The following is a 22,658-nucleotide window of genomic DNA, read 5'->3' as shown; positions in this document are numbered from 1 at the left end:
TAACTGGGTATCATAAAATATTCAAGTTCTCTAAGCTCAGGTTTCTTCTATAATCCAAGCCATTGTGTATGCAGATTATGTCTGGCCCTCTTAACTTTTCTCTGTGGGAGCTGGGACTCATGGAACAGGCACAAGAAAATGCTGATATTCTGGCTTCTACTTTTGTGATGGGTGATAAAGTCCTTTTTAGTTAGCCCAGGAGTTGCATATTTTTTTGCCAGGACTATGAAACTATGGCAGGCTAAAGTATTAACTTTAAGGTAGAGTAAAATCACAGACTCTTCATAGTTTTTTACACATGGTTTCTTCCTGTAAAGAATTTTTGAAAAATAGTAGAGTTTATAGGAGTACTTAATATTGAGTTTAATCCATAGTAGGAGCAGAGCCCAGAGAGCAGACCACAGAGAGTCTGATCAGTCCCACTGTTACTGCCAGCCTAATTACCGTCATACCCCAGAAGGAGCTGCACCTGCCTGCAGCTGGCCCCAATCACCATCAGGACAACCATGAGCAGCGAGGCGGAGACCCAGCAGCAGCCCAATGTCCCCAACCCCCGACCCCCACCCTCAGTGCTGCTGACACCAAGCCCAGCCCAGTCAGCAGCAGCTCAGTCTGGGCAGCCTCACATCAGTGGAAACAAGGTCATCTCAATGAAGGTTTTGGGAACAGTAAAATGGTTCGGTGTAAGAAACAGATGTGGTTTCATCAACAGGAATGACACCAAGGAAAATGTATTTATACATCAGACTGCCTGCCATTAAGAAGGATAACCCTAAGAAGTACCTTCACAGTGTAAGAGATGGAGAGACTGGGGAGTTTGATGTTGTTGAAGGAGTAAAGGGTGTGGAGGCAGCAAATATTACAGGCTCTGGTGGAGTTGCAGTGCAAGGCAGTAAGTATGCAGCTGACTATAACCCTTACAGACACTATCCATCTCACAGGGGTCCTCCACACAATTACCAGCAGAATTACCAGAATGGTGAGAGTGGGGAAAAGAATGAGGAATCAGAGAGCGTTCCCGAAGGCCAGGCCCAACAGCATAGTCCCTACCACAGGTGATGGTTCCCACTTTACTACATGTGGAGAGCTTATTGGTATGGACCATAGTATTTCTGCAATGAGAAAGGAACACACTATACTTACATAAAGCTACCCTTATTAATCTAAGTAAATTATTAAACCCAACCTGTTACTCCAACGTGTGTTTGGAGTAACCACCTGTGTTTGAGATTTGTTTATCTCAAAGCTAGAGTTTACATGTTAAACGTTTCTAAGAATGCTTTACTAGAATCAATAGGTTCATTTCCTGTGTAAACCTAAGAAACAGTGTGACAGTCTGACCTCAGAGTCCTCCGACTCAAGGACACTGACCATAAAGATCCGTATCAAGACCAGCAAAGACACTGCTTGCATGTCCACAACTCCTCCCCCTGCTGCTTTCCTTCTCTTCCCTCCTGTTAAAAACCTCTGCCTGCACTAAGATGTTAAATTGTAAATCCTCCAGCTAGTAATCAAAGTTATATAAACCCTGGATCTCAGTTCTCTTGCAAGCTTCAGAGACATGCTGGCCATAAACCACAGGTGTCCTGAGAAGGGAGGACTGCTAATGCAAATAGGGAGATAGCACCAGAATGAAGGGAGTAGTGATCCTGGCAGGAAGCTACATGAATTCCCTGTCAGTACCCACCCTCCTTACTCCCAAGAGAAGCAGCATGCCCACACTCCCCGTGGGAAGTTTACCCTCTCCTGAATTCTCACAAACTCCCTCTCATAATCACTGGCTTGACCACAGAGGGGATATGGGTTTTTGCGGACAAGAAAAGTCCCCCATCTCCTAAATTGTTGGCAATTGGAATAAACTTCTTTCTTTCACCTCGGCACCTGTCTCCCAAATTTGACTTTCAAGGTGACAGGCAGTCCAGACCCGGGCACAGGTCATTTTCCCAGTTTCATTCCAACTCTCCTGTGCAAAGGGAAGCAATGGAGGGTACTGACAACCAAAGGGCAGGAGAACAAGGTAGACCAGTGAGACAGAATATGTGTCGGGGGTGATAGACCACAATTCCCCAGGAGCCTTCCTCACCAAAGACAGCCTAGGACAGCAATGAAGAAGAAAAGGAAAATCAAGAAGATGAGGCACAAGGTTAGCAGCCACCTCAACAGTCCACACGACTGCAATTTCAGCTGATGCAGGTGCCCAGAAAACCCTAAACCACAGGTGGCAAAGAAACAAAAGCAGCCCATCCACCAGCTGAGAATTCGTCCCTCTGGAGGCTGAGCAGGGCGGGGCTGAATACATGCTGGCTTATCATCTTTACCATCATCTGGTTTAGCCATCCCGCAAGAAGAAATGAATATGAAATTCCAGGGGTAAGAAATGAACAAAAGATGAGAGCTGAAATCCTGAAGTGCTTGCTTTTTGCCTGTTGACCCAATAACTAGAACCATCTGCATTATCTCTGCAGCATGGGTTTTATTTATTTTTATTATTTTTACCTAAAACTCTCTCTTTTTGGAAATGAAAAACATGTTTTTTCACCACTTTTTAATTTTATTGTATTTTTTTCCATTACTATTTATGTCCCCGTGCCCTCTTCCACCTCCACCCAACACCTGGCCACAGCCACCACACTGCTCTCCATGAGTTTTCTCTTTTTTCTCTTTTTGTTTGATCCCTCCACACCCCCATCCCCTAGAACTTGATTTTGCTCAATACACTTTTAAAGGTTTTTAAGCTGTAAATTGTTTCATATCTTGTCAAGTTGAGATTTTAAGAACCTCATTTTTAATTTGTAATAGAAGTTTACAACTCGATTTCTTCAAAAAAGTCAACAAACCGCAAGCACCTGTTAAAGCTTTTAGACCCTAGCAAAAAAAAAATTTTAATTGCTTTTATACCAAAATCATATAGTTATAAAACCTATTCATGACAAATAAAGTAGTAATCTGCTCTTGTTCATATATACATACCATAAATTTTTTTTTAACATCACTGGTTAAGTTTGGGAAAGTCAATCATTTTCACACACATTCTCATTCATATTCTGACTGGCTGGAATAGAGGCCAGCAAAATATGGCCCCAGAGCCAAATCTTGCTCAATGCCTGTTTTCGTATATAAAGTTTTATTGCAACATGGTCATGCCAATTCACTTATACATTGCCTATTGGCTGCTTTTAAACTACAGTGGCAGAGTTGAGCAATTGTAACCAAGATTATATGGTTCACATAATTTAAAATATTTACTATATTTACTTTTACAGAAGTTTGCCACCAACCCTTGGGTTAGAGAACTATTATATCTATAATGCATTTTATACACCTTACAGTAAATACATTCTCTCTCTTCTACCTGCCTGCAGCTATTCCCATCTATTTAGTAATACTAGAGTTGCCTTGATTATCTCTATAGTTTGCTTTGCTTCTCACTTCCAATGCTAGATACAAGATTCAACTTGTATTTCTTGATATATTAGAAGTCAGGCATGCTTAAAGACTGGCCTCTATTCTAAGGAGAACCCTATGAAACATTCTTGACTGCAGCAATAAATTGTTTTTGTGTCAGAATTCTCTTGCTACCAGAGCCCTGTGCCAGTAGCTCTAAGTCTCTCTGGACTTCTATCTTGTTAACCATTTCTTGCCTAAGCTTTTGAATTCTGCTATAAACACTCATTATCCACTCACACTCTCAGTAGCTGCATATTTACTCATTCTGAACTGCGTACTTAGAGTCAGACTTAGGCTCTGTTTGACTGTGTTTAGCTGGATTTCAGCTCTTTCACACATGGTTCCTTTTTCTATACATCTGGTGTTATCCAGATCCTAAGCATCTATCAAATGGTAGAACAGTAAAGAGACAAGTATTTTGACAAGTTTTCGTAAGCCATTTTTGTATGTATATGAATCTTAGCTATAGTACAAAATACTCATATCTACTATACGCACCGTGTCTGATGTAAAACTTAATACTTCAGCACTGCCTCCAATTAAAAATAATATCACAGGGAGAGGAATTGGAAAGTCTTTCAAGTGTAGGTTCAAAAATGCTGCAAAAAATGTCTTTATTAAAAAGTAGTAAAATATTACCTTCTAAGAACTTTAATTTGATATGATTTCTTAATACTGAGGACAATGAAATACTGTTCTACTACTCACTTTCTATAACTACTGTATTTGAAACCCTCCTTCATGGTTAAGCACACAGAATCAGGGTAATTGTTAATACACTAGATTCCTGCCTGTCCCGCTTGTTCTATGAAGTATCTCATTTCTTTAGAATTGTTAGTAAATATAGCTAGCAATCACTGGTTCTTGGGTCACTACTAAAATATTTATAGTAGTTTTTGTGCATGCTATATGTTGGGTAGTTTCTTTAGCAATCCTGCAGTGTGAGATTAATAAATAAATTTTAATAAAATCTCCTGGCTGATTCCCAAGGCAACAATGAGGAGCTAGCTACAATAATTTGCCCAATGAGAAAAACCAGCTATCTATTACTAGTTAGCTAATATACATTAGAAAACCTGAATATTTAACTTTGCTCATGATTACTATCAAAGTGCAATAAGCAATACCACAACATTTTCTTCAGTTTAATGTTTTCTGCTTCTTTTTAATACAATTACTAGTCAGGAGAAAGCAGTGGGACAACTAACTTTAAAATATGAATGAAACTATAGTTCATGATAATGCAGATAGCAAAAAGTTCCCCCAACTCTTAATTCTCTGTTTATCTGTTTCAATTCTTCCCTTCAGTTAAATCTATCCATAACCTAGCAAGTTAGGTGTGAATATTTTGAACCCAATAGAAGTAAAGAATATGCATTAAATTTTACACGTTTCTTCTCAGAGGTCAGATTATTGTTGGATTCATTTAGTTGAAAATCTTGAAATAAAAGGATGAATTTAGGAATAAAATAATAATTTCTTATTATTGCTACTTTGAAAAATTCAGTATGGTGGTATTTACAAAATAAATACATAGAATAAGCTAAAAATAAAGAAAGTTACACCTACCTCCAATTGTGCAGATCAAAGACAACACTAAAATGATTTCAGGGAGGTCCTGAGGATAACTAATGAACTTATTCCTGATAAATTCCACCCATGTGCCAGTAAATCCTTTGTTAATATAAGAGAAATTATAAATATCGGAATTCAAATCCATCCTGTTGTTTCTTATAGACCATCTGAATCCAACTTTTATGACGCTCTGCAAAACTCACATAAGATAAAAGGAAAGTAAGATTTGCCTTCTTGGTGATCTTCTAATACTTTTCTTAAAAAAGAAAAGAAAAGCCCATTTCTCCTTAAATATTTCTAGTAATATTTAGGGTCTGTCAAAATTAAGGATGTCTCCCCCTCCTTTCAATTTAAATAAGAGAGAAAAAGTACAACCCCAAGTGATAGAGACTAGCTACAGGTTAGATGAAAAACCTTTCCAGACAGCTGGATAGATGCCGGTTGCATAATGCTGAGTGAACACAGGGTAACACTGGTGATTGGGTATCTCAATAATCCTATCTACAGGGAGGGCATACTACAACAAGCTGTACTGGGTACAGATGCAGCCGTCACTCATCTTAGCAGAGAGAGGGGATGTTTGACATTGTATGGGTTGCACAGTAACTTTGTTTTGTCTCATTTTATTATGGTCTCAGAATGACTTCATTGGATGCTGATATTCTGTGGGATTGTTTAAGTTCAACACGAGAGTAACATAGACTAGTTGTAAACATTAGACTGACTTGTAGTAACAATGAATGAGACCTAGGTCTGAGTGTCAGACTTGTTCCTTTGTGCCAGGAGCTGCTTTTTTTTGTTTGTTAGTTTGATTTTTGTTTTTACCTCAAAGGAGTTCTAAGTTCCTAAGCCTCACTTTAACATGTCAAGAGCTGGAGGTAGACCAAGGGATCTTGATAATAATGTAAGTGATAGAGCAGAACAAGCTCAGTTATCCCTCTAAGAGAAAGGTTCTTTAACTACACAATGGAATCACTTAGAGGGTTTTAAAAATATAGGTGCCTGGGTGGCACCCTTAGAGGTTAATTTAAGTGGTCTGAGGCTTGGGTATTAAGAACTTTAAAATTTAGTTTCCCAGTGATTCTAAGGAGGAGCCATATTTAAAAACACTGCACTAGGAGAACTCCATGCCACTGTGATAGACTGGTAATATTTGTTCTTGGTTAATAATAAACTACTTAGAACACATTAACTTATTCACTGTTACCCTAGGGCTAAACCTCCTGGGTTTGCAGCAACACTGAAAGGAAAAGAAACCGACAGAGACAAGAGAGGAGGGAGGGGTGGGCAGGGGAAAAGGAAGGGAAGGGGCAAGTCAAGGAACATATAGCAAGGACTCATGGACAACACCAAGGTGGGGAAGGATTGAGGGAGGGAGCGGGGAGAGGGCAGGGGAAAGTGGTGGGGGGAAGGCGGAGACAAATGTGTTTGGAAAAATTAATTAATTAATTAAAAATAAACCTCCTAGGTTTGACCAAAAAAAATTATTTTCTGAATCATAGTTATACATTCCTACATGCTTTCAGAATTGAATACACTTATGTAGTCTATTGCTTTTTCAAACTAAAAGTGATGATTCATATTCCCATAGCACTTTTCTCATTTCTAAAATTGTTTACTTGAAAACTTTAATGAGTTTACACATTCAATCCTAATAAATCCCTTTTAGAAAAGGATAAAATTACTCCAAGTCTTTTCCTTGAAATTTAAGATATATATATATATATATATATATATATATATATATGCATTATTTGGCAGTGAATATGTGGCAAATACTCAGTTTGGCTTCTTTAACCTCTACTTCAAATTCTCCTAATAAGCCTTTCACCCAAGAAATGATCTCACCTTAAATTAACAGGTAAATGCTAATATTATTCTAGTTTAATAATTTAAAAGATACGGGTGAAGAACAAGCAGTGAGAATAAACAGATTTTCAATGTAATTAAAACTCTTCTTTAGCTTAAATTGACTTTTGGTGATTTGTGAGCCTATGTCTCGTTAAGAAAAAAAAAACTGATTGGTCTCAAAATTACCACATAAGTTTCTTACATGAACTTATCAATAAATTAGACAATGGCTAAATTCTCATGTGTGGATTTCATTGACTGTCCTCTCAAAAATGGCATGTTGATTTGTCCTCAACAGTCAGCCCTCTTTCTAATGAAGAAGTCCTACTAATTCACCCTGTCCTCGAAATTGGGAAGTTTCTTCCTCTTAATCAGTACATCTTGCAGGTTTCAGGTGACAAAAGTATCCTGAAGAGGGCACTATGGGATCCCAGTAATCTTCACAAGCTGCCCAACTCTTGTTTAATGGTTTATGACAGACAGCTGGGATTGGCTGATAGCAGTAAACTCTCCTACCACACAGCACAGTAGCCGGCTTACTCACAGACGCTGAAGATTGGTGTTCTGTTGCCTTCCTAATGCATCTTCACTGAGAATGAGCTTTTCTTCCCTCTCAGCTCCAAGCACAGCATCAGTGGGATTTCCTCTTGGTACCTCATTAAGGCAAAGAGAACAAATACCAGCCAGGAGAATAGTTAGAAAAGTTGACATAGGAAGTTACTGGAGAAGGGGCAGGAGGTAAGGGACAGACACTTCAACTGAGAAGCTGGTTGATCTTTGGGGAAGTCCTTGGTTTGCTAGCTGCCAGCTATCACAGGAAAGGTGGAAACTCAGAGATAATGGTTGGCCGAATCTGTGGCTGAAATAGATTTGTTCTTCCCTGAGGGGAGGCCAAAGGAGAAAGTACCAGAGTGGAAGGGTAACTTCCAGAAGGGGGAAACTAGGGAGGGCTCACCATCCAAAGCCTCAGGAGGAATGTCCTGTGGTAGTTAAGTGAGAAGTGAAGGCTAGCTAGCTGTTCAGTTCACCCCAGAACAGTCAAAACCAACTGTACAACCTCATGACAGTTACTTGCTCCAAGTCCCGCCCCTGGTCCACACTCATTGGCTTTGAGTTTATAACCCCTGACTTGATTGGCTGATGAAATACAGTCCTTGAAGGTTCTACACAGCACCATTTCCCTTGCACACCTAAAGCAACCTTCAAAGACTTAAGGTGTGTTCACATTTTTAAAAATAAACTACAGCGAAAAGGAATCTTCAGAAATTTTATTGCTATGTTAATTTAGAGCTTTGGTACAGTGAATTTCTGACAAAAAGCCTATGGACACTATTTTCCCAGAATTCTAGTAGCAGTGAGTTTCCGGAATAAAAAGAGCAGATTATAGAGATTTTGAACTGTGATGATGCAGGTTGCTGGATTAGGGGGAAAAAATGAATAGCTGTATTGGGCATATAGGAGAATGGAATCAAGACAGACAGGCAAGGTGAAATTTTTAGGAATAATGATATACTCATTTTTTTCTAGGCATAATATGTAAAGGATATTTTAACTGAAATTACTTATTGATATTATCATTGAGCCAATTTTCATGTTCTCACTCTCATCATAAAATATTTTGGGAGAAATTTGCAATGACTTTTAAATGCAGATACTTGTTTGGCTTATGCAATACCTTTTTATAATTTTATTCACACAAAGTCTTTGTGAAGCTATTCTGATCTCTAAGGAAAAAAAATGTGCAGAGAAGAGAGGTCAAAGAAGGGGAAAGGGAAAAGCAAACCCACCAATGACAGAAGTAAATGCAATAGAAGCTATGATTTAATTATCCCACAGTGTCCGAGAACATACACAAACCCAGTCACCCAGGAATCAGCACCAGCAGGGCCCAATTTGCTTGTGGGTAACAGTGGAAGTGACTGAAAGCTGGCTGAGAGTCAAGCAAGCAGCATTGTTCGCTCTCTGACCCCTCCCCCACATACAGTGCCACAACACAGTGACTTGAGTTGCCCTTCCCTGGCAAGTACTTCAGGTTCTGCCCCTCACAATGGAACAGGTGTGCCAAGACAAAGAAATATGGCCCAAATGAAAGAACAGATCAAAACTCCAAATAAAGAACTAAGCAACAAGGAGATAGCCAACCTATCAGATGCAGAGTTCAAAACACTGGTAATGAGGATGCTGACAGAAATGCTTGAGAATGGTCGCAAAATAGAGGAAACAGTGAAGGCTATTCAAAGAGAAATAAAGAAAAATACACAGGGAACCAACAGTGAAGTGAGGAAACTGGGACTCAAATCAATGATTTGGAGCAGAAGGAAAAAAAATAAACATTCAACCAGAACAGAATGAAGAAACAAAATTCAAAAAAATGAGGAGAGGCTTAGGAACCTCTGGGACAATCTTAAATGTTCCAACATCCTAATCATAGGGGTGCTAGAAGGAGAAGAGGAAGAGCAAAAAATTAAAAACTTATTTTAAGAAATAATGAAGGAGAATTTCCTCAATCTGGCAAAGGAAATAGACTTCCAGAAAGTCCAGGAAGCCCAGAGAGTCCCAAAGAAGTTGGACCCAAGGAAGCACACACCAAGGCACATCATAATTACAGTATCGAAGATTAAAGATAAGGCGAGAATCTTAAAAGCAGCAAAAGAAAAGGAGACAGTTACTTACAAAGGAGTTCCCATAAGACTATCGGCTGATTTCTCCGAAGGAACCTTATAGACAAAGGGGCTGGAAAGAAGTGTTTAAAGTCATGAAAGGCAAGGGCCTACATCCAAGATTAGTCTATCCAGTAAAGCTCTCATTTAGAATGGAAGGGAAGATAAAACGCTTCCCAGATAAGGTAAAGTTAAAGGAGTTCATCATCACCAAGCCATTATTATATGAAATGTTACAGGGATTTAACTAAGAAAAAGAAGAAGATCAAAAACATGAACAGTAAAATGAAAACAAACTCACAATGATCAACAATTGGACCTGAACAAAAAAAAACCCCAAAAAACAAAAAACAAAGTAAGTTGTGTGGCAGCCTTTCTATGCTGGGCAGGTTCACTCGGGGCTCAGGTAGATGGAAGAAAATGCATGGAGCCTTGGGGATGCTTGACACGCCTTTATTTGGGAGAATCACACAGGCACAAGCCTGTATCCGGGGAAATCACAAAGACCACAAGCCCATGTGGAGGGAGTCACATAGGCCAGAAAGCCCATGTCCAAGTCAGCACCCCTACTCCCCACCTTGTCCAAAGCTCCTACCCCTTAAGTACTAGCCCTAAACAAGGAAGGCTACAGGCCAGAACAAGAAGCAATTATCATGAGCTGCGCACACGAGGCTACTCAAGGCTATAGGGCAGTTTATTGCATCCAGGCCCAAGGCCATGAGACTTGGGCTCAAGGCTGGGGGAACACTGCCTTATCAGACTCCCTCAAGGCTGTGAGGAGCTGCTCCCTCTGGTTACCCACACATCTGTGTGAGGGAGCCAGACCCCCTCCACCTACCCTACATAAGCAAACAACTAGAATAGGAACAGAATCACAGAAATAGAGATCACATTGACGGTTATCAACAGGGAGGGGGCAGGGGCAGAATGTGGTAAGAGGTACAAGGAATAAGAAGCATAAATGGTAGGTACTAAATAGACAAGGGAAGGTTAAGAATAGTATAGGAAATGGAGAATCCAAAGAACGTATATGTATGACCCATGGACATAGGAGAGGGATGCTAATGGGAAGGGGTGTGCAGGGTGGAGGGGAATAAAGGAGAGAAAAAATGGGACAACTGTAATAGCATAATCAATAAACTATACTGAAGAAAAGAAACTGCTAGAACAGATAAATGAATTCAATAAAGTAACAGGATACAAAATTAATACCCAGGAATCAGTTGCATTTTTACATGCCAAAAATGAACTATCAGAAACAGAAATTAAGAAAACAATCCCATTCACAATTGCTTCAAAAAGAATAAAATACTTAGGAATAAATCTAACCAAGGATGTAAAAAACCTGTACTCAGAAAATTATAAGACACTGAAGAAAGAAATTTTAGAAGATACAAATAAGTGGAAACACACATTGTGTTCATGGCTAGGAAGAATAGGATTAACATGGATAGGATTAATATCATTAAAATATCTATACTACCCGAAACAATCTATAGATTCAAAGAAATTCCTCTCTAGATACCAATGACATGTTTCACAGAACTAGAGCAAATATTTCAAAAATTTATATGGACCCACAAAAGACCCCACATTGCAACAGCAAATATGAGAAAGAAGAACAAAGTTGGAGGAATCACATTACCTAATATCAAACTATACTATAAGGCCATAGAAATCAAAACAGCATAGTACTGGCATAAAAACAGACACACAGATTGGTGGAACAGAATGGGGAGCCCAGAAATAAACATATACCTTTATAGTCAATTAATATTTGACAGAGGAAGCAAGCACATACAATGGGGATAGTTTATTCAATAAATGGTGTTGGGAAAATTAGACAGGTATATGCAGAAAAATGAAACAAGACCACTTTCTTACACCACACACAAGTATGAATTCAAAATGGATCAAAGACTTAAATGTTAGATCCCAAACCCTAAAAATCCTAGAAGAAAACATAGGCAGTAAAATGTTGGACATCGTGCATAGCAATATTTTATTTGATATATCTCTTCAATCAAAGAAAAGAAAAGAAAAAATAAACAAATGGGACTATATCAAACTAAAAAGTTTTTTCATAGCAAAGGAAACCATCAACACATAAAAAGACAACTCAGGGAATAGGAAAACAAACACATTCATCTGAAAAGGGGTTAATATTCAAAAGTTACAAAGAACTTATAAAACTTGACACCAAAATAACAATCTAATTTAAAAATTGACAAAAGACCTGAATAGACACTTCTCCAAAGAAGGCATACAGATGACCAATAGACATATGAAAAGATACTCAACATCACTAATCATCAGAGAAAGGCAAATAAATCCACAGTGAGACATCACCTCACACCTGTCAGAATGGCTATCATCAAGTCAGCAAACAACAAGTACTGGCAAGGTTGTGGAGAAGGGAGAAGCCTTTTCCCCTGTTGGTGGGAATGCAGATTGGTGCAACCACTGTGGAAAGCAGTGTGGAGATACCTCAAAAAATTAAATATATATCTGCTGTTATGGCCCAGCAATCCCACTTCTGGAAATATATCTGAAGAAATCCAAAACACTAATTTGAAAGAGCATAAGCACCTCTATATTCATTGTAGCATTACTTGCAATTACAAATATTTGGAAGCAGCCCACATATCCATCAATAGATGAGGGGATCTAACAACTATGAGACACTTACACATGGAATGTTAATCAGCTGTATAGAAAGAAAATTTTACCCTTTGAAACAGCATGGATATACATGGAGAACATTTTTCTAAGTTAAATAAGCCAATCAGAAAAAGACAAATACACTATGATCTCACTCACATGTGGAATCTAGTGAACAACTGAACTAACAAGCAAAATAGAGAAAGGCTTATGATAGAGGGTAGGATGATGGCTATAGGGAAGGGTTAGGGAGTGGAGGGACTGAGCAAAAAGGGAAAAGCACTTATGAAAATGGATAACAGAGGGGAGACTGCATTGGGGAGGGGTGTATGGGGGATAAATGGTAATGGAAAAAAATAATTTTTAAAAAAGAGCAAAATAAGATTATACAAAATGATCAAGAGGGATTTATCTTGGGAATGCAAAGTTGGTACAATATTCACAAATTAATAAATGTGATACGTCACATAAACAAAATGAAAGATAAAAATAAGAAGAAGCATTTGATGAAATTTAGTGCCCATTTATGAGAAAACCTCTCAGTAAGATGGGAATAGAGAGGTCATATCTCAACATAATAAAGTCCATATATAAAAAACCTATAGTCAATATCATACTCAATGGGAAGTGACTAGAATTGTTTCCCTTAAGATCAGGAACGAGACAAGGATTTCTACTTTCACCTCTCTTATTCAACATAGTGCTGGAAGTCCTAGCCATAGCAATCAGACGCGAATAAGAAATAAAAGGCATCCAAATTGAAAAGAAAGAAGTAAAACTGTCATTTGCAGATGATATGATATTGTACATGGTAAACACTATAGACACCACAAAAAAAAAAGAACCTACTAGACCTAATAAATGAATTTGGCAAAGGAGCAGGATACAAAATCAATACTCAGAAATCAATGGCATTTTTAAACACCAATAATGAGCTATCAGAATGAGTACTAAGAAAACAATTCCATTTACTATTGCAACAGAAAAAAATAAGGTACCTAGGAATATATTTAACCAAGGAGGTAAAAGACCTGTACTCAAAAAGCTATAGAAAGAAATTGAGGAAGATACAAATAAGTGGAAGCATGTATCATGTTCATAGATTGGAAGAATTAACACCATTAAAATGTCCATATTATCCAATGCAAGCTATAGATTCAATGTAATTCTTGTTAATATATCAGTGACATATTTCACAGATCTAGAGCAAAGATTCCAAAAATTTATATGGAAACAAACAAACAAAAAAAGATGCCATTCAGCCTCAGCTATCTTGTGAATGAAGAACAAAGTTGGAGGTATCATAATACCTGATATCAAACTACACTATATGGCCACTGTAATCAAAACAGGCTGGTGCTGGCATAAGAACAGGCATATAGATCAATGGAACAGAACAGAGAGCCCAGACATAAACCCATGCCTTTTTGGTTATTTAACATGTGACAAAGGAGGCATTAGCATACAATAGAGTGAAGACAGTCTACTAAACAAGTGGGTTGGGAGAACTGGACTGGTACATGTGAAAGAAAAAATGAAATTATACCACCAACTTACACCATGCCCAAGAATACATCAAAATGGACGAATGACTAACATGTAAGTTTCTAAACCATAAAAATACAAGAAGAAAACATCGGCAGTAAATTCATATATCTCACATAGCATTATTTTTCCAGATATATCTCCTAGGGCAAGGGAAACAAAGGAGAAAATAAACAAATGGGACTACCACAAATTTAAAATCTTCTGCGCAGCTGAAGAAACCATCATCAAAATGAAAAGGGAATGTACTGTATGAGAGAACATGTTTGCCAATGAAGGGTTTAAGTTCCAAAATATATAAAAAAACTTATACAACTTAACACCAGGAAGACAAACAATCCAATTAAAAAGATAAGGTAAAGGTAAATTTACCAAATTAAAAAATTAGTAAAGGACCTGAATAGATACTTCTCTAAAGAGAACATATAAATGACTCATGGGCATATGCACAAATGATCAACATCACTAATCATCAGAGAAATGCAAATTAGAACCACAATGAGATATCACCTCATACCTGCCAGAATAGCCATCATCAATAAATCAACAAACAAGAAGTGCTGGCGAGGATGTGGAGTAAAGGGAACCCTAGTGCACCGATGGTGGGAATGCAGACTGGTGCAGCCACTGTGGAAAACAGCATGGAATTTCCTTTTGACCCAGTGATTCCACTTCTGGAAATATATCCTAACAATCCTGAAACACCAATTCAAAAGAATACATGCATCTCTACATTCATAGTAGCATTACTAACAATAGCCAAGATCTGGACATAGCCTAAATGCCCATCAGTAGAAGAGTGGATAAAAAAATTCTGGTACATTTACACAATGAAATGCTGTACAGCAGTAGAAAAGAAGGAACTCTTACCTTGAGCAACAACATGGATGGATCTGGAGAATATTAAGCTAGGGGAAACAAGCCAGTCAGTGAAAGACAAATACCCTATCACCTCACTTCTATGTGGAACCTAATGAACCAAAACTAGTGAGCAAAATATTGGGATAGAAACAAAGACTTATGTCCATAGAACAGACTGACAGTGGTGGGAGGGAAGGGGTAGGGAAAGACTGGATGAAAGTAGGTGATAGAATTAGCCGAAGAACCTATATGAGTGATCCATGGACATAGATAACCATTCAGGGATTGGATTGGGGATCAGGGTGGAGGTACACAAAGGGGGGAAATGTGAGGACAATTGTAATAGCATACATAATAAAATGTAATTAAAAAAAGAATCTGTGGTTTTGAGGTGGGAAAGAATATAAGGGAGTTTTATGATAAAAGACTAGCTTTAACTTTATTCTAGGTTTCAATATTTATCATTTATAAATGAATAATAATTCATATCTCTCCAGTGATATGCTGTTACCTAAACCCATTATTTTCTTATATTCATGTAACATAACATTGTCTTCATGGATATTCTAATCATGCAGTTTAAGGATGTTTGGTATGTTTCAAGCTTGGTAGATAAATTTTAAATAATTTGAAAGATTTCTGAATCTTTAGAAAGAAGAATTTCTTGTTTTTCAGTGCAGAAGCAGGGCTGCTCACTGACTCAGACGCTAGGCATCTAATCCTAATACTTCTTTATTCAGAATGGCTTCCAGCACCAGAGGTAATAGATTAATAGAATCAGTTTCCTTTCCTTTTGGGAACTGAGTTTTCTCTGCTTCATTACCCAAGGTGATAGCTCTCATGTGGGTAGGAGCTTAGAGCGAGGGCTTAGAGGATGAAATTTAAATAGCGGGAAGGTTTGTTTTAGGGGATTACAGGGAAGAAAGACTGCTAACACCTAGAGCCCTAGGAATGCTGCTGTGGTTGGGGGAATGGAGCTGCAACCATCCAGGCCAATGGAGAGTTTTCCTTCCTCTGAGGCAGAAGCTGAAGGAAATGTTGTGAGAAGGGAAGGTAATTTTTTATAGGGATTTATTAGTGACAAAGGGGAAAAGAGAAAGCTATTGCCCAAAATGTGGCCTGTGTGCAGAGATTTTGTGTGTGTATGCATTTGTGTGTGGAACGGATGTTATGTGCAGGTATATGTGTAATGGAGGCTGGTTAATGATCTTACTCCACGAAAGGTAAGCCTAGCTGTGCTTCTCTGAGGAAAGTATTGCCCCAAGTCCTAGTCCTGGCTTCAATGTCCCAACCTTGGTCTGTTTGGCTAAGTGTAATTCTCAGAGATTCTGGATAAAGATCACTACTGTAACTTGTAAGACAGAACATATCATCCAAAGACACTAAACATTAAACTACCAATAACAGAAGTGCAGGAGTAATACAACTTTCACTTTCAAATGGGTTGTTCATGTTACAATAGGCTGTGAACTAGGAGTGAATGAGCACTGCTTTCCAGGATCTCAGAGGGCAGAAGGCATTCTTGGGAAGCTGTTATGATGCCAATAGGTACATGGCTGGGTTGAAATTTAAAGTAGAAAAATAGAGATAAAAAACACCAGCAAGGAGGGCTTTCTCCTTATTTAAAGTAGTATGTAAAGAGAGTAGTTTGTAGGCATAAGTAATCTGTGTCTGTTTTTTAAAATTGTTCACCTTAATATGCAAATAGCATTTAATTTATAATTTTATTGATACTAGTAAGTATCATTTTAAATTTCTACTTGAGTTGTCTAGGAGGTGAATTATAGGGAATGAGATGCCAAGAGAAAAATGTTTTAGAAACTGAGCCTACTTCTGTGTGGAGCAGTCTTTTTACTTAATCTTACTCATTGTGGACAAACTACTTTCATATCTATTATGTACATAAATAAAAGGGCATAAAAGACTGGGAATGGTTAGTAACACTCCAAAAAGAAAAGTTAATTAAAATTTCCTTCAATTCAGCAGGAAAGGTTTCAGAATCTGTGTATGAATGATGTGACAGCTACAGAATAGCAAGCAGATATGTTTAGGTAAACGATATGATGCATAGATCTAAGATTCTATGCATATACCTAAGGTTAGGTAGACAAGGAAGTTCAAAATTATGGGGCAAGACATTTTTAACAAACTTTCAGAGCAAGTGTTTAATGAGTAACAGCTTTTGGTAGACCTGAACATTTTTCTTTCAGCACTAGTGTTCAGATAGAAAATAAAATATTTCAAGTGTTAGTGAAGATGTTATCATCAAATTTCATGGGCTTTCCACTCCATCCTATTCTCCAGCTCCTCACACTTCCCATCTGAGTACAAGGAGCACATAACTATTCATTTTCTCTCTAAGATGCATTAGGCTGGGGATCAATGGTGGATAAGCACTAGACTTACTTTTATGAAGTTAAGTGACCAGAACATTATGTTTGACTCTGCAAGTCAGTGATGTAGTTATCCAAGTTGCTGGCAACTAGTAAGCCATTTAAGTTGGGTATAATTAAAAAAGTGACTTAGTAAATGGAGAACTAAAGAAAGATAAACAGCACTGCTTCTGAAATGATTCAAAGAAGCTCAGAATAGAAAGGAGACCACAAACCTACTAGAAGCAAATGAGCTCTTTGAAAGTTAGTAGTTACTTTTGTGTTATTTTTGGCAGCCTGTTTACTTACATTCTCCATGTGTTCTTGCACGTGTCAACTTTTTTTTACCAAAGTTTTAAATATGCTAACCATTTATTTTTAATTCCCTGTCTGATAATCAAAATCTGTACTATATTTGAGTTTGGCTTGAATGCTTACTTTGTCTCTTCAGATTTTTTTTATTCTTGGGTTTTAGCATGCCTTGTAAGTTTTATGTTGAAATCCAGATACAATACATTAGGTAACAAGAACAAAGGTAAATATGCTTTAGCATGGGTTTTATGTTAATCTGGCTGGGAGCTGGGCTGCATTTACTATTTTCTGTAGATCAGGGTGTCAAAAGCTTCACATTCTTGTAGTTTCTTTGTGTCTCCCCTGTTATTTCTGCATTTCCCTAAGACTCAATTAGAGTTTGAACCTTGCAACAATTTCAGCTGTAATCCACATTCACTGTCTTGGAGCCGTATTGATGTGGTGGTAAAGAATCGGGGAGGAGAAATATTTTAAATTTTTATGGTTAAATCTCACGCTTTTAGTGAGTCTGTGTCCCTTGGCTGTGACCTTCACAAGTCTTTTTTACCTTTATTTTTCTCCTTTCCCCACTTAGATCAGGCAGAAAATCTAAAGAGAACTGGAATTGGGTCATTGTCCTCTTATTTACATGGAATAAGGATCTGGTAAAGTACAAGGTGCAGCACAAACAATGCCCCTTTTTTATTACAAAATCATAAGCATATAGTTCTGTAACATAACGATATCACACTTAAGCACACCATATGACATTTCAGGTGAAGTGTTCAAATTAAAACTTTAAACTATTACAGCCATATTATTATCCTACCAACCATACTCAAGCAAGCCTTACTTCTGCTGGACCCTGTATTTTTCCCTGGAGAGGAGGTCTTTTTAAGGCAGATGCACTGGATTTATTTTTAAATGGTTGTGTTAGAGGTGGAAGTGGGCATCTTGCGGTATTTAAAGGAAAAGAATTTCCTGAGGCCCACACGGGAGGATGTGTCGCTGCAGTTTGGTTTACTCATGATATACAGTTAAGTGGGTTCCCTTCCTGACTTCCCAATGTCCTATGTCCATCACCTCGCCATGGAGAAGGTCCAACCTTGTCTTCAGTTGGGCCAGGACGAAGGCCACTACCCAGAGTTTATGCTCCATATCAAAATACAGTCAGCCCAGCACCCTGTGAGTTTAGCATGTGTTTCCAGCTGTAGTCCATTTCAGGCTTCCTCCTGGAGTTTGCATGTGGAATTTCACAACCACGGACACGTGGCTGGTAGGGCCACCTGGAGAAAACAGGCAAGTGCATCAGTGCACCATGTGAGTGCAGGTCACGAGCAAGAGAGACAGCTTCAAACCAGGAGTTTGGGTTTGAGTTGAAACGAGTGCCTTTTTTCAAAATGACCAGTGAACTTCCCAAGCTTTTGTGGGCTTCAGATGGGCCTACCTCCCAACCAATACCTTCTTTCCCCAGGCTAGACTGACAGGCCTTTTGGTCAAGTATCTCCTCCGTGCCATTTTGACTTCTAGTGCCCATGTGCCTGCCTTCCCCTGCTCCCACCTGGTATCTATCTGGTACCGGAGGGGGGAAGACAGGAGTGTTAGTCCTCTTGGCAGAGGAATGCTATAATCTCTTGGAGTGTGAAGATGCAGCTTCCTGGCTAGCAAGCAAATAGGCTTATGCTTCCCAGTTTATTAGACTCAATGTCTAGGTCTCTTTTGCCCTCCTTTCTCAATATCTAGCTAAACACCAACAGTGAGTTACTTTCCCCTATCTTTGACAAAGATATGAGGTGATTTTTCTCTTGGCCCTTTCCTGTAAGAACCTGTTGGAGTTCCTGTAGATGAAACCTATGGAGTTTTGGCTGCTGACAAAACAAACCTATGGAATTCTGCCTTCTCCCAAAGACTGGAGCCCTCAGAGTTTGTTACCCTCAAGATAGTTCACACTTAGCTTCCAGAAATTAATCAAATTTAGCATTACTCATCTTATGATTATTAATTTATGTTTCAAATTTTTTTATTGTTCAATTACAGCTGTCCCCATTTTCCCCATGTTTCTCTCCCTTGCCCTGCCCATCCCTCACCTTTCACTTTCGATCCTCACCCCCTCCCCTGCCCACTGTTTGACTTTGTCCAGGGGCCCTTTATACATGATCCTTGACTTCACCCTTCCCCTTCTTTGCCCCGTTATCCCCCTCTGGTCAATGTCAGTTTGTCCTTTATTTCCATGTGCTCACTCGTTTGTTTTGTTGATTAGGTTCCACTTATAGCTGAGACCATATGGTATTTGTCTTTCACCACCTGGCTTATTTCACTTAGTATAATGCTCTCCAGTTCCATCCATGCTTTCACGAAAGATACGAGTTCCTTTCTTTCTGCTACATAGTATTCCATTGTGTATATGTACCATAATTTTTTGATCCAATCATCTACTGATGGGCACTTAGGCTGGTTCCAGTATTTGGCTATTGCAAATTATGCTGCTATGAACATTGGGGTGCATAGGTTCTTTTGAATTGGTGTTTTGGGATTCTTAGGGTATAATCCCAGCAGTGGAATTGCTGGGTCAAAAGGCAACTTCATTTTTAGTTTTCTGAGGAAATTCCATGCTGTTTTTCACAGTGGCTGCACCAGTCTACATTCCCACCAACAGTGTTCTAGGCTTCCCTTTTCTCCACAACCTCATCAGCACTTGTTGTTTGTTGATTTGTTTATCATGGCCATTCTGAAGTGAAGTGGTATCTCATTGTGGTTTTTATTTGCATCTCTCTGATGGTTAGTGATGCTGAGCATACTTTCATATGTCTCTGGGCGCTCTGTATTTGCACTCAATAAATATTTATTGATTAGGTGGTATCTGCAAGAAACACTTTTAGAAATTACTTATTAGTGGTAAAGAAGCTAGTTCATTATTTAGTGGGAAAGAGAGGCAAATAAAAAGATGCTTATAAAACAGCTATGTACTGTTATAAGTCCAAGGTAGTATAAAAATACATTTCTCTTAATTCATACTGGATGTTATTTTCAGACTTTCCACAAAGGATAAAATATATAAAAAAAAAAGAGAGAGGCATCTATATTAGGAGAAAATGTGACAATTTTCTGCAGTTTAACCACTCCAGCAGATGTTGTGCAAATAACCTAGCAGAAGACCCAAGACTCTTTGCCATGAAATATTGGCATGCATAGCAGGAAATATGGAGAAAAGATTCTTCTACTCTACATAGATTGACTGCACAGCAAGGTCATTGAACCCAATATCTCATTCATAACACTCTGTGAAGTGACATATGAAGATGAAAGCTGCTACAAATGCCTATTTAATAGTTTCTCACCTGGCAGCCATGAAGGACATAGCTGCCTTAACATTATAAGTATAAAATTTTTTTGAGGTTTTTTTATTGAGTGTATTGATGTGACACTGGTTAACAAAATTAAACAGGTTTGAAGTTCACAAATTCTATAACACATCATCTATACACTGTATTGTGTGTTCATCACCCCAAGTCAAGTCTCCTTCCATTACCATTTAACCCCGGCCTACCCTCCACCGCCTCTCCCGACCCTCCTGCCCTGGCAGTCACCACACTGTTGTCCGTATCCGTAACTTTTTCTTTTTTGCTCAATCCCTCCACACCAACCTTCCCCCCGACCCCCTGAACCAGAGCGGTCAGCCTGCTCTCTATCTATGAGCCTGCCTATACTTTTCTTGTTCATTTTGTTTATTAGACTCTACATATGAGTGAAACCACATGGTATTTGTCTTTCTCTGACTGGCTCATTTTACTGAGCATAATGCTCTCTAGGGCAATTCGTGCTGCTGCAAAGGATAAAATTTCCTTCTTTTTTTTCATATCAGAAATGCACTTTTTTTTTGAAAACTTCTTAAATTTTTAGACAAATGATTTTAGTGTGTAAATTTGATTTTGTTTTTATACAAAATATAATGATTCCCCTCATTGATCTTCCATATGAAGGGTATTACAAGCCTGCAGGGAGATACTTTGTGCATACAAGTGTTTATCTTACATGTGGGCTGCTGGCAACCAAGGGTGCAGTGGTCCTACACATAAATTAGGTCAAGTTACATCACATATTAGAAAAGGGATAAGAGGAATATGCTAGTTTCTCAGATTCAAGAAGCAAACAGAACACAGAAACTGTGCAAATAAGACCAGGTCAGTAACTTTAGTTAGGACATTGGAGATTATGCTGAAATAACAAGTTTGTGAGGCTATAGTGTATGCCACATTAAAACAACAAGGAAGAGGTATTATATAGAAAGGCTGGAATGAGGGGTTTTTACTAAAGCAAGTTAACTTCTTGTCAACTGCCCAAACAAAACAAAACAAAGCAGAGCATATGAGTGCTAGTATACTAAAGGCATGGTATACTAGTTTCTGTGCAGCATGCTGAAAGTTAGAACTTCTTCACTGTGCATACGAATCATTAATAGTCACAGAAAAGTTTTTTGGTGGTTTTTTTTTTTTTGCCCCTCCTTGCCAAATTTCAGCACGTCTTATTTTAGATGGAGTATAGCTTTTATCTACTATTTCATCCTGTAAAAACATGTGGAGACAATGTTCATTCTGTGCCAGAGGATGAGCAATGAACTTGTTTACAAACTGCTCTAGCCCTTCCTTCCTGCTTTCCTTCCATGAAATTCTCTTCAAATATTCCATCATCTCCTCTGAAAAGAAGCTGATGCAAAAATGCTTTCCCAGTGAGTAGGGGAACTGCAAACTTTCTCTCTCTAAAATTCACTTCACAGTCACGGTTTTTCCTTCTAACAGTAGATTCCTTCAGCTTGAAAATAGGCAGACTTGTCTTGACTCTAATTTCATAGGTGGTGAAGCGGACCGGCCAATCCCCACGATCAGAGAGTTGCTCACATTGCTCTCAAAGAAGTTGCTGTGTGGCGCATAGGTGTCATTCAGATTCTGTGGCTTGGTGATCGGCCATGGGGTGTCTGCCACTGTCTTCGCCATTTCGCAGTTGCTGCTCCCACATCCCAACTATGCTGCTTCTGCTGCTGGCCACTGCAGGTACACCAGACTTGCCACAATGGTTGCCAGATTTCCTTCTTTTTATAGCCAAATAGTATTCCATTGTGTAAATGTACCACAACTTTTTTATCCAGTCATCTACTGATGAACACTTGGGCTGCTTCCAAATCTTTGCTATTGAAAATAACGCTGCAGTAAACATAGGAGTGCATATGTTCCTTCAAATTAGTGTTTTGAGTTTCTTTGTATAAATTCTTATAAAATTTTTTATGTAGAGTCAAAATCATAGTTAAGGTCCAGAGAAAGAATCCTTCTTTATTATACAGAAAGAAAAAAATAGAAGCCAGTAATGGTTACATAAATTGTCCATTTTCACACAGTGCGGA

The 22,658-nt window shown here is 38.4% G+C and overlaps 1 protein-coding gene and 2 pseudogenes across 1 annotated transcript in view; 1 reads left to right on the top strand and 2 right to left on the bottom strand.

The window, feature by feature from the left end:
* SLC9C1 (solute carrier family 9 member C1) overlaps positions 1-8,050 on the bottom strand; it is a 111,655-nt gene extending 103,605 nt beyond the window's left edge. Inside the window, exons 1-3 of the mRNA XM_054577257.1 lie at positions 7,945-8,050; positions 5,017-5,121; positions 3,946-4,046 (exon numbers count right to left, since the gene is read on the bottom strand). Coding sequence (XP_054433232.1) covers positions 3,946-4,046; positions 5,017-5,121; positions 7,945-8,050 — 312 coding nt within the window. The remainder of the gene's footprint in view (positions 1-3,945; positions 4,047-5,016; positions 5,122-7,944) is intronic.
* On the top strand, positions 507-2,333 carry LOC129073607 (Y-box-binding protein 1-like; annotated as a pseudogene).
* A 13,646-nt stretch (positions 8,051-21,696) lies between the features above and the next one.
* LOC129073624 (sorting nexin-3-like) lies at positions 21,697-22,254 on the bottom strand (annotated as a pseudogene).
* Between the last annotated feature and the right edge of the window lie 404 nt (positions 22,255-22,658).

The sequence above is a fragment of the Pteronotus mesoamericanus genome, unplaced genomic scaffold, assembly GCF_021234165.1.
Source record: "Pteronotus mesoamericanus isolate MK-2021 breed Mesoamerican mustached bat unplaced genomic scaffold, CSHL_Meso_final contig_42, whole genome shotgun sequence".
NCBI classification, from domain to species: domain Eukaryota; kingdom Metazoa; phylum Chordata; class Mammalia; order Chiroptera; family Mormoopidae; genus Pteronotus; species Pteronotus mesoamericanus.
This window is presented reverse-complemented; position numbering and strand designations above follow the sequence as displayed.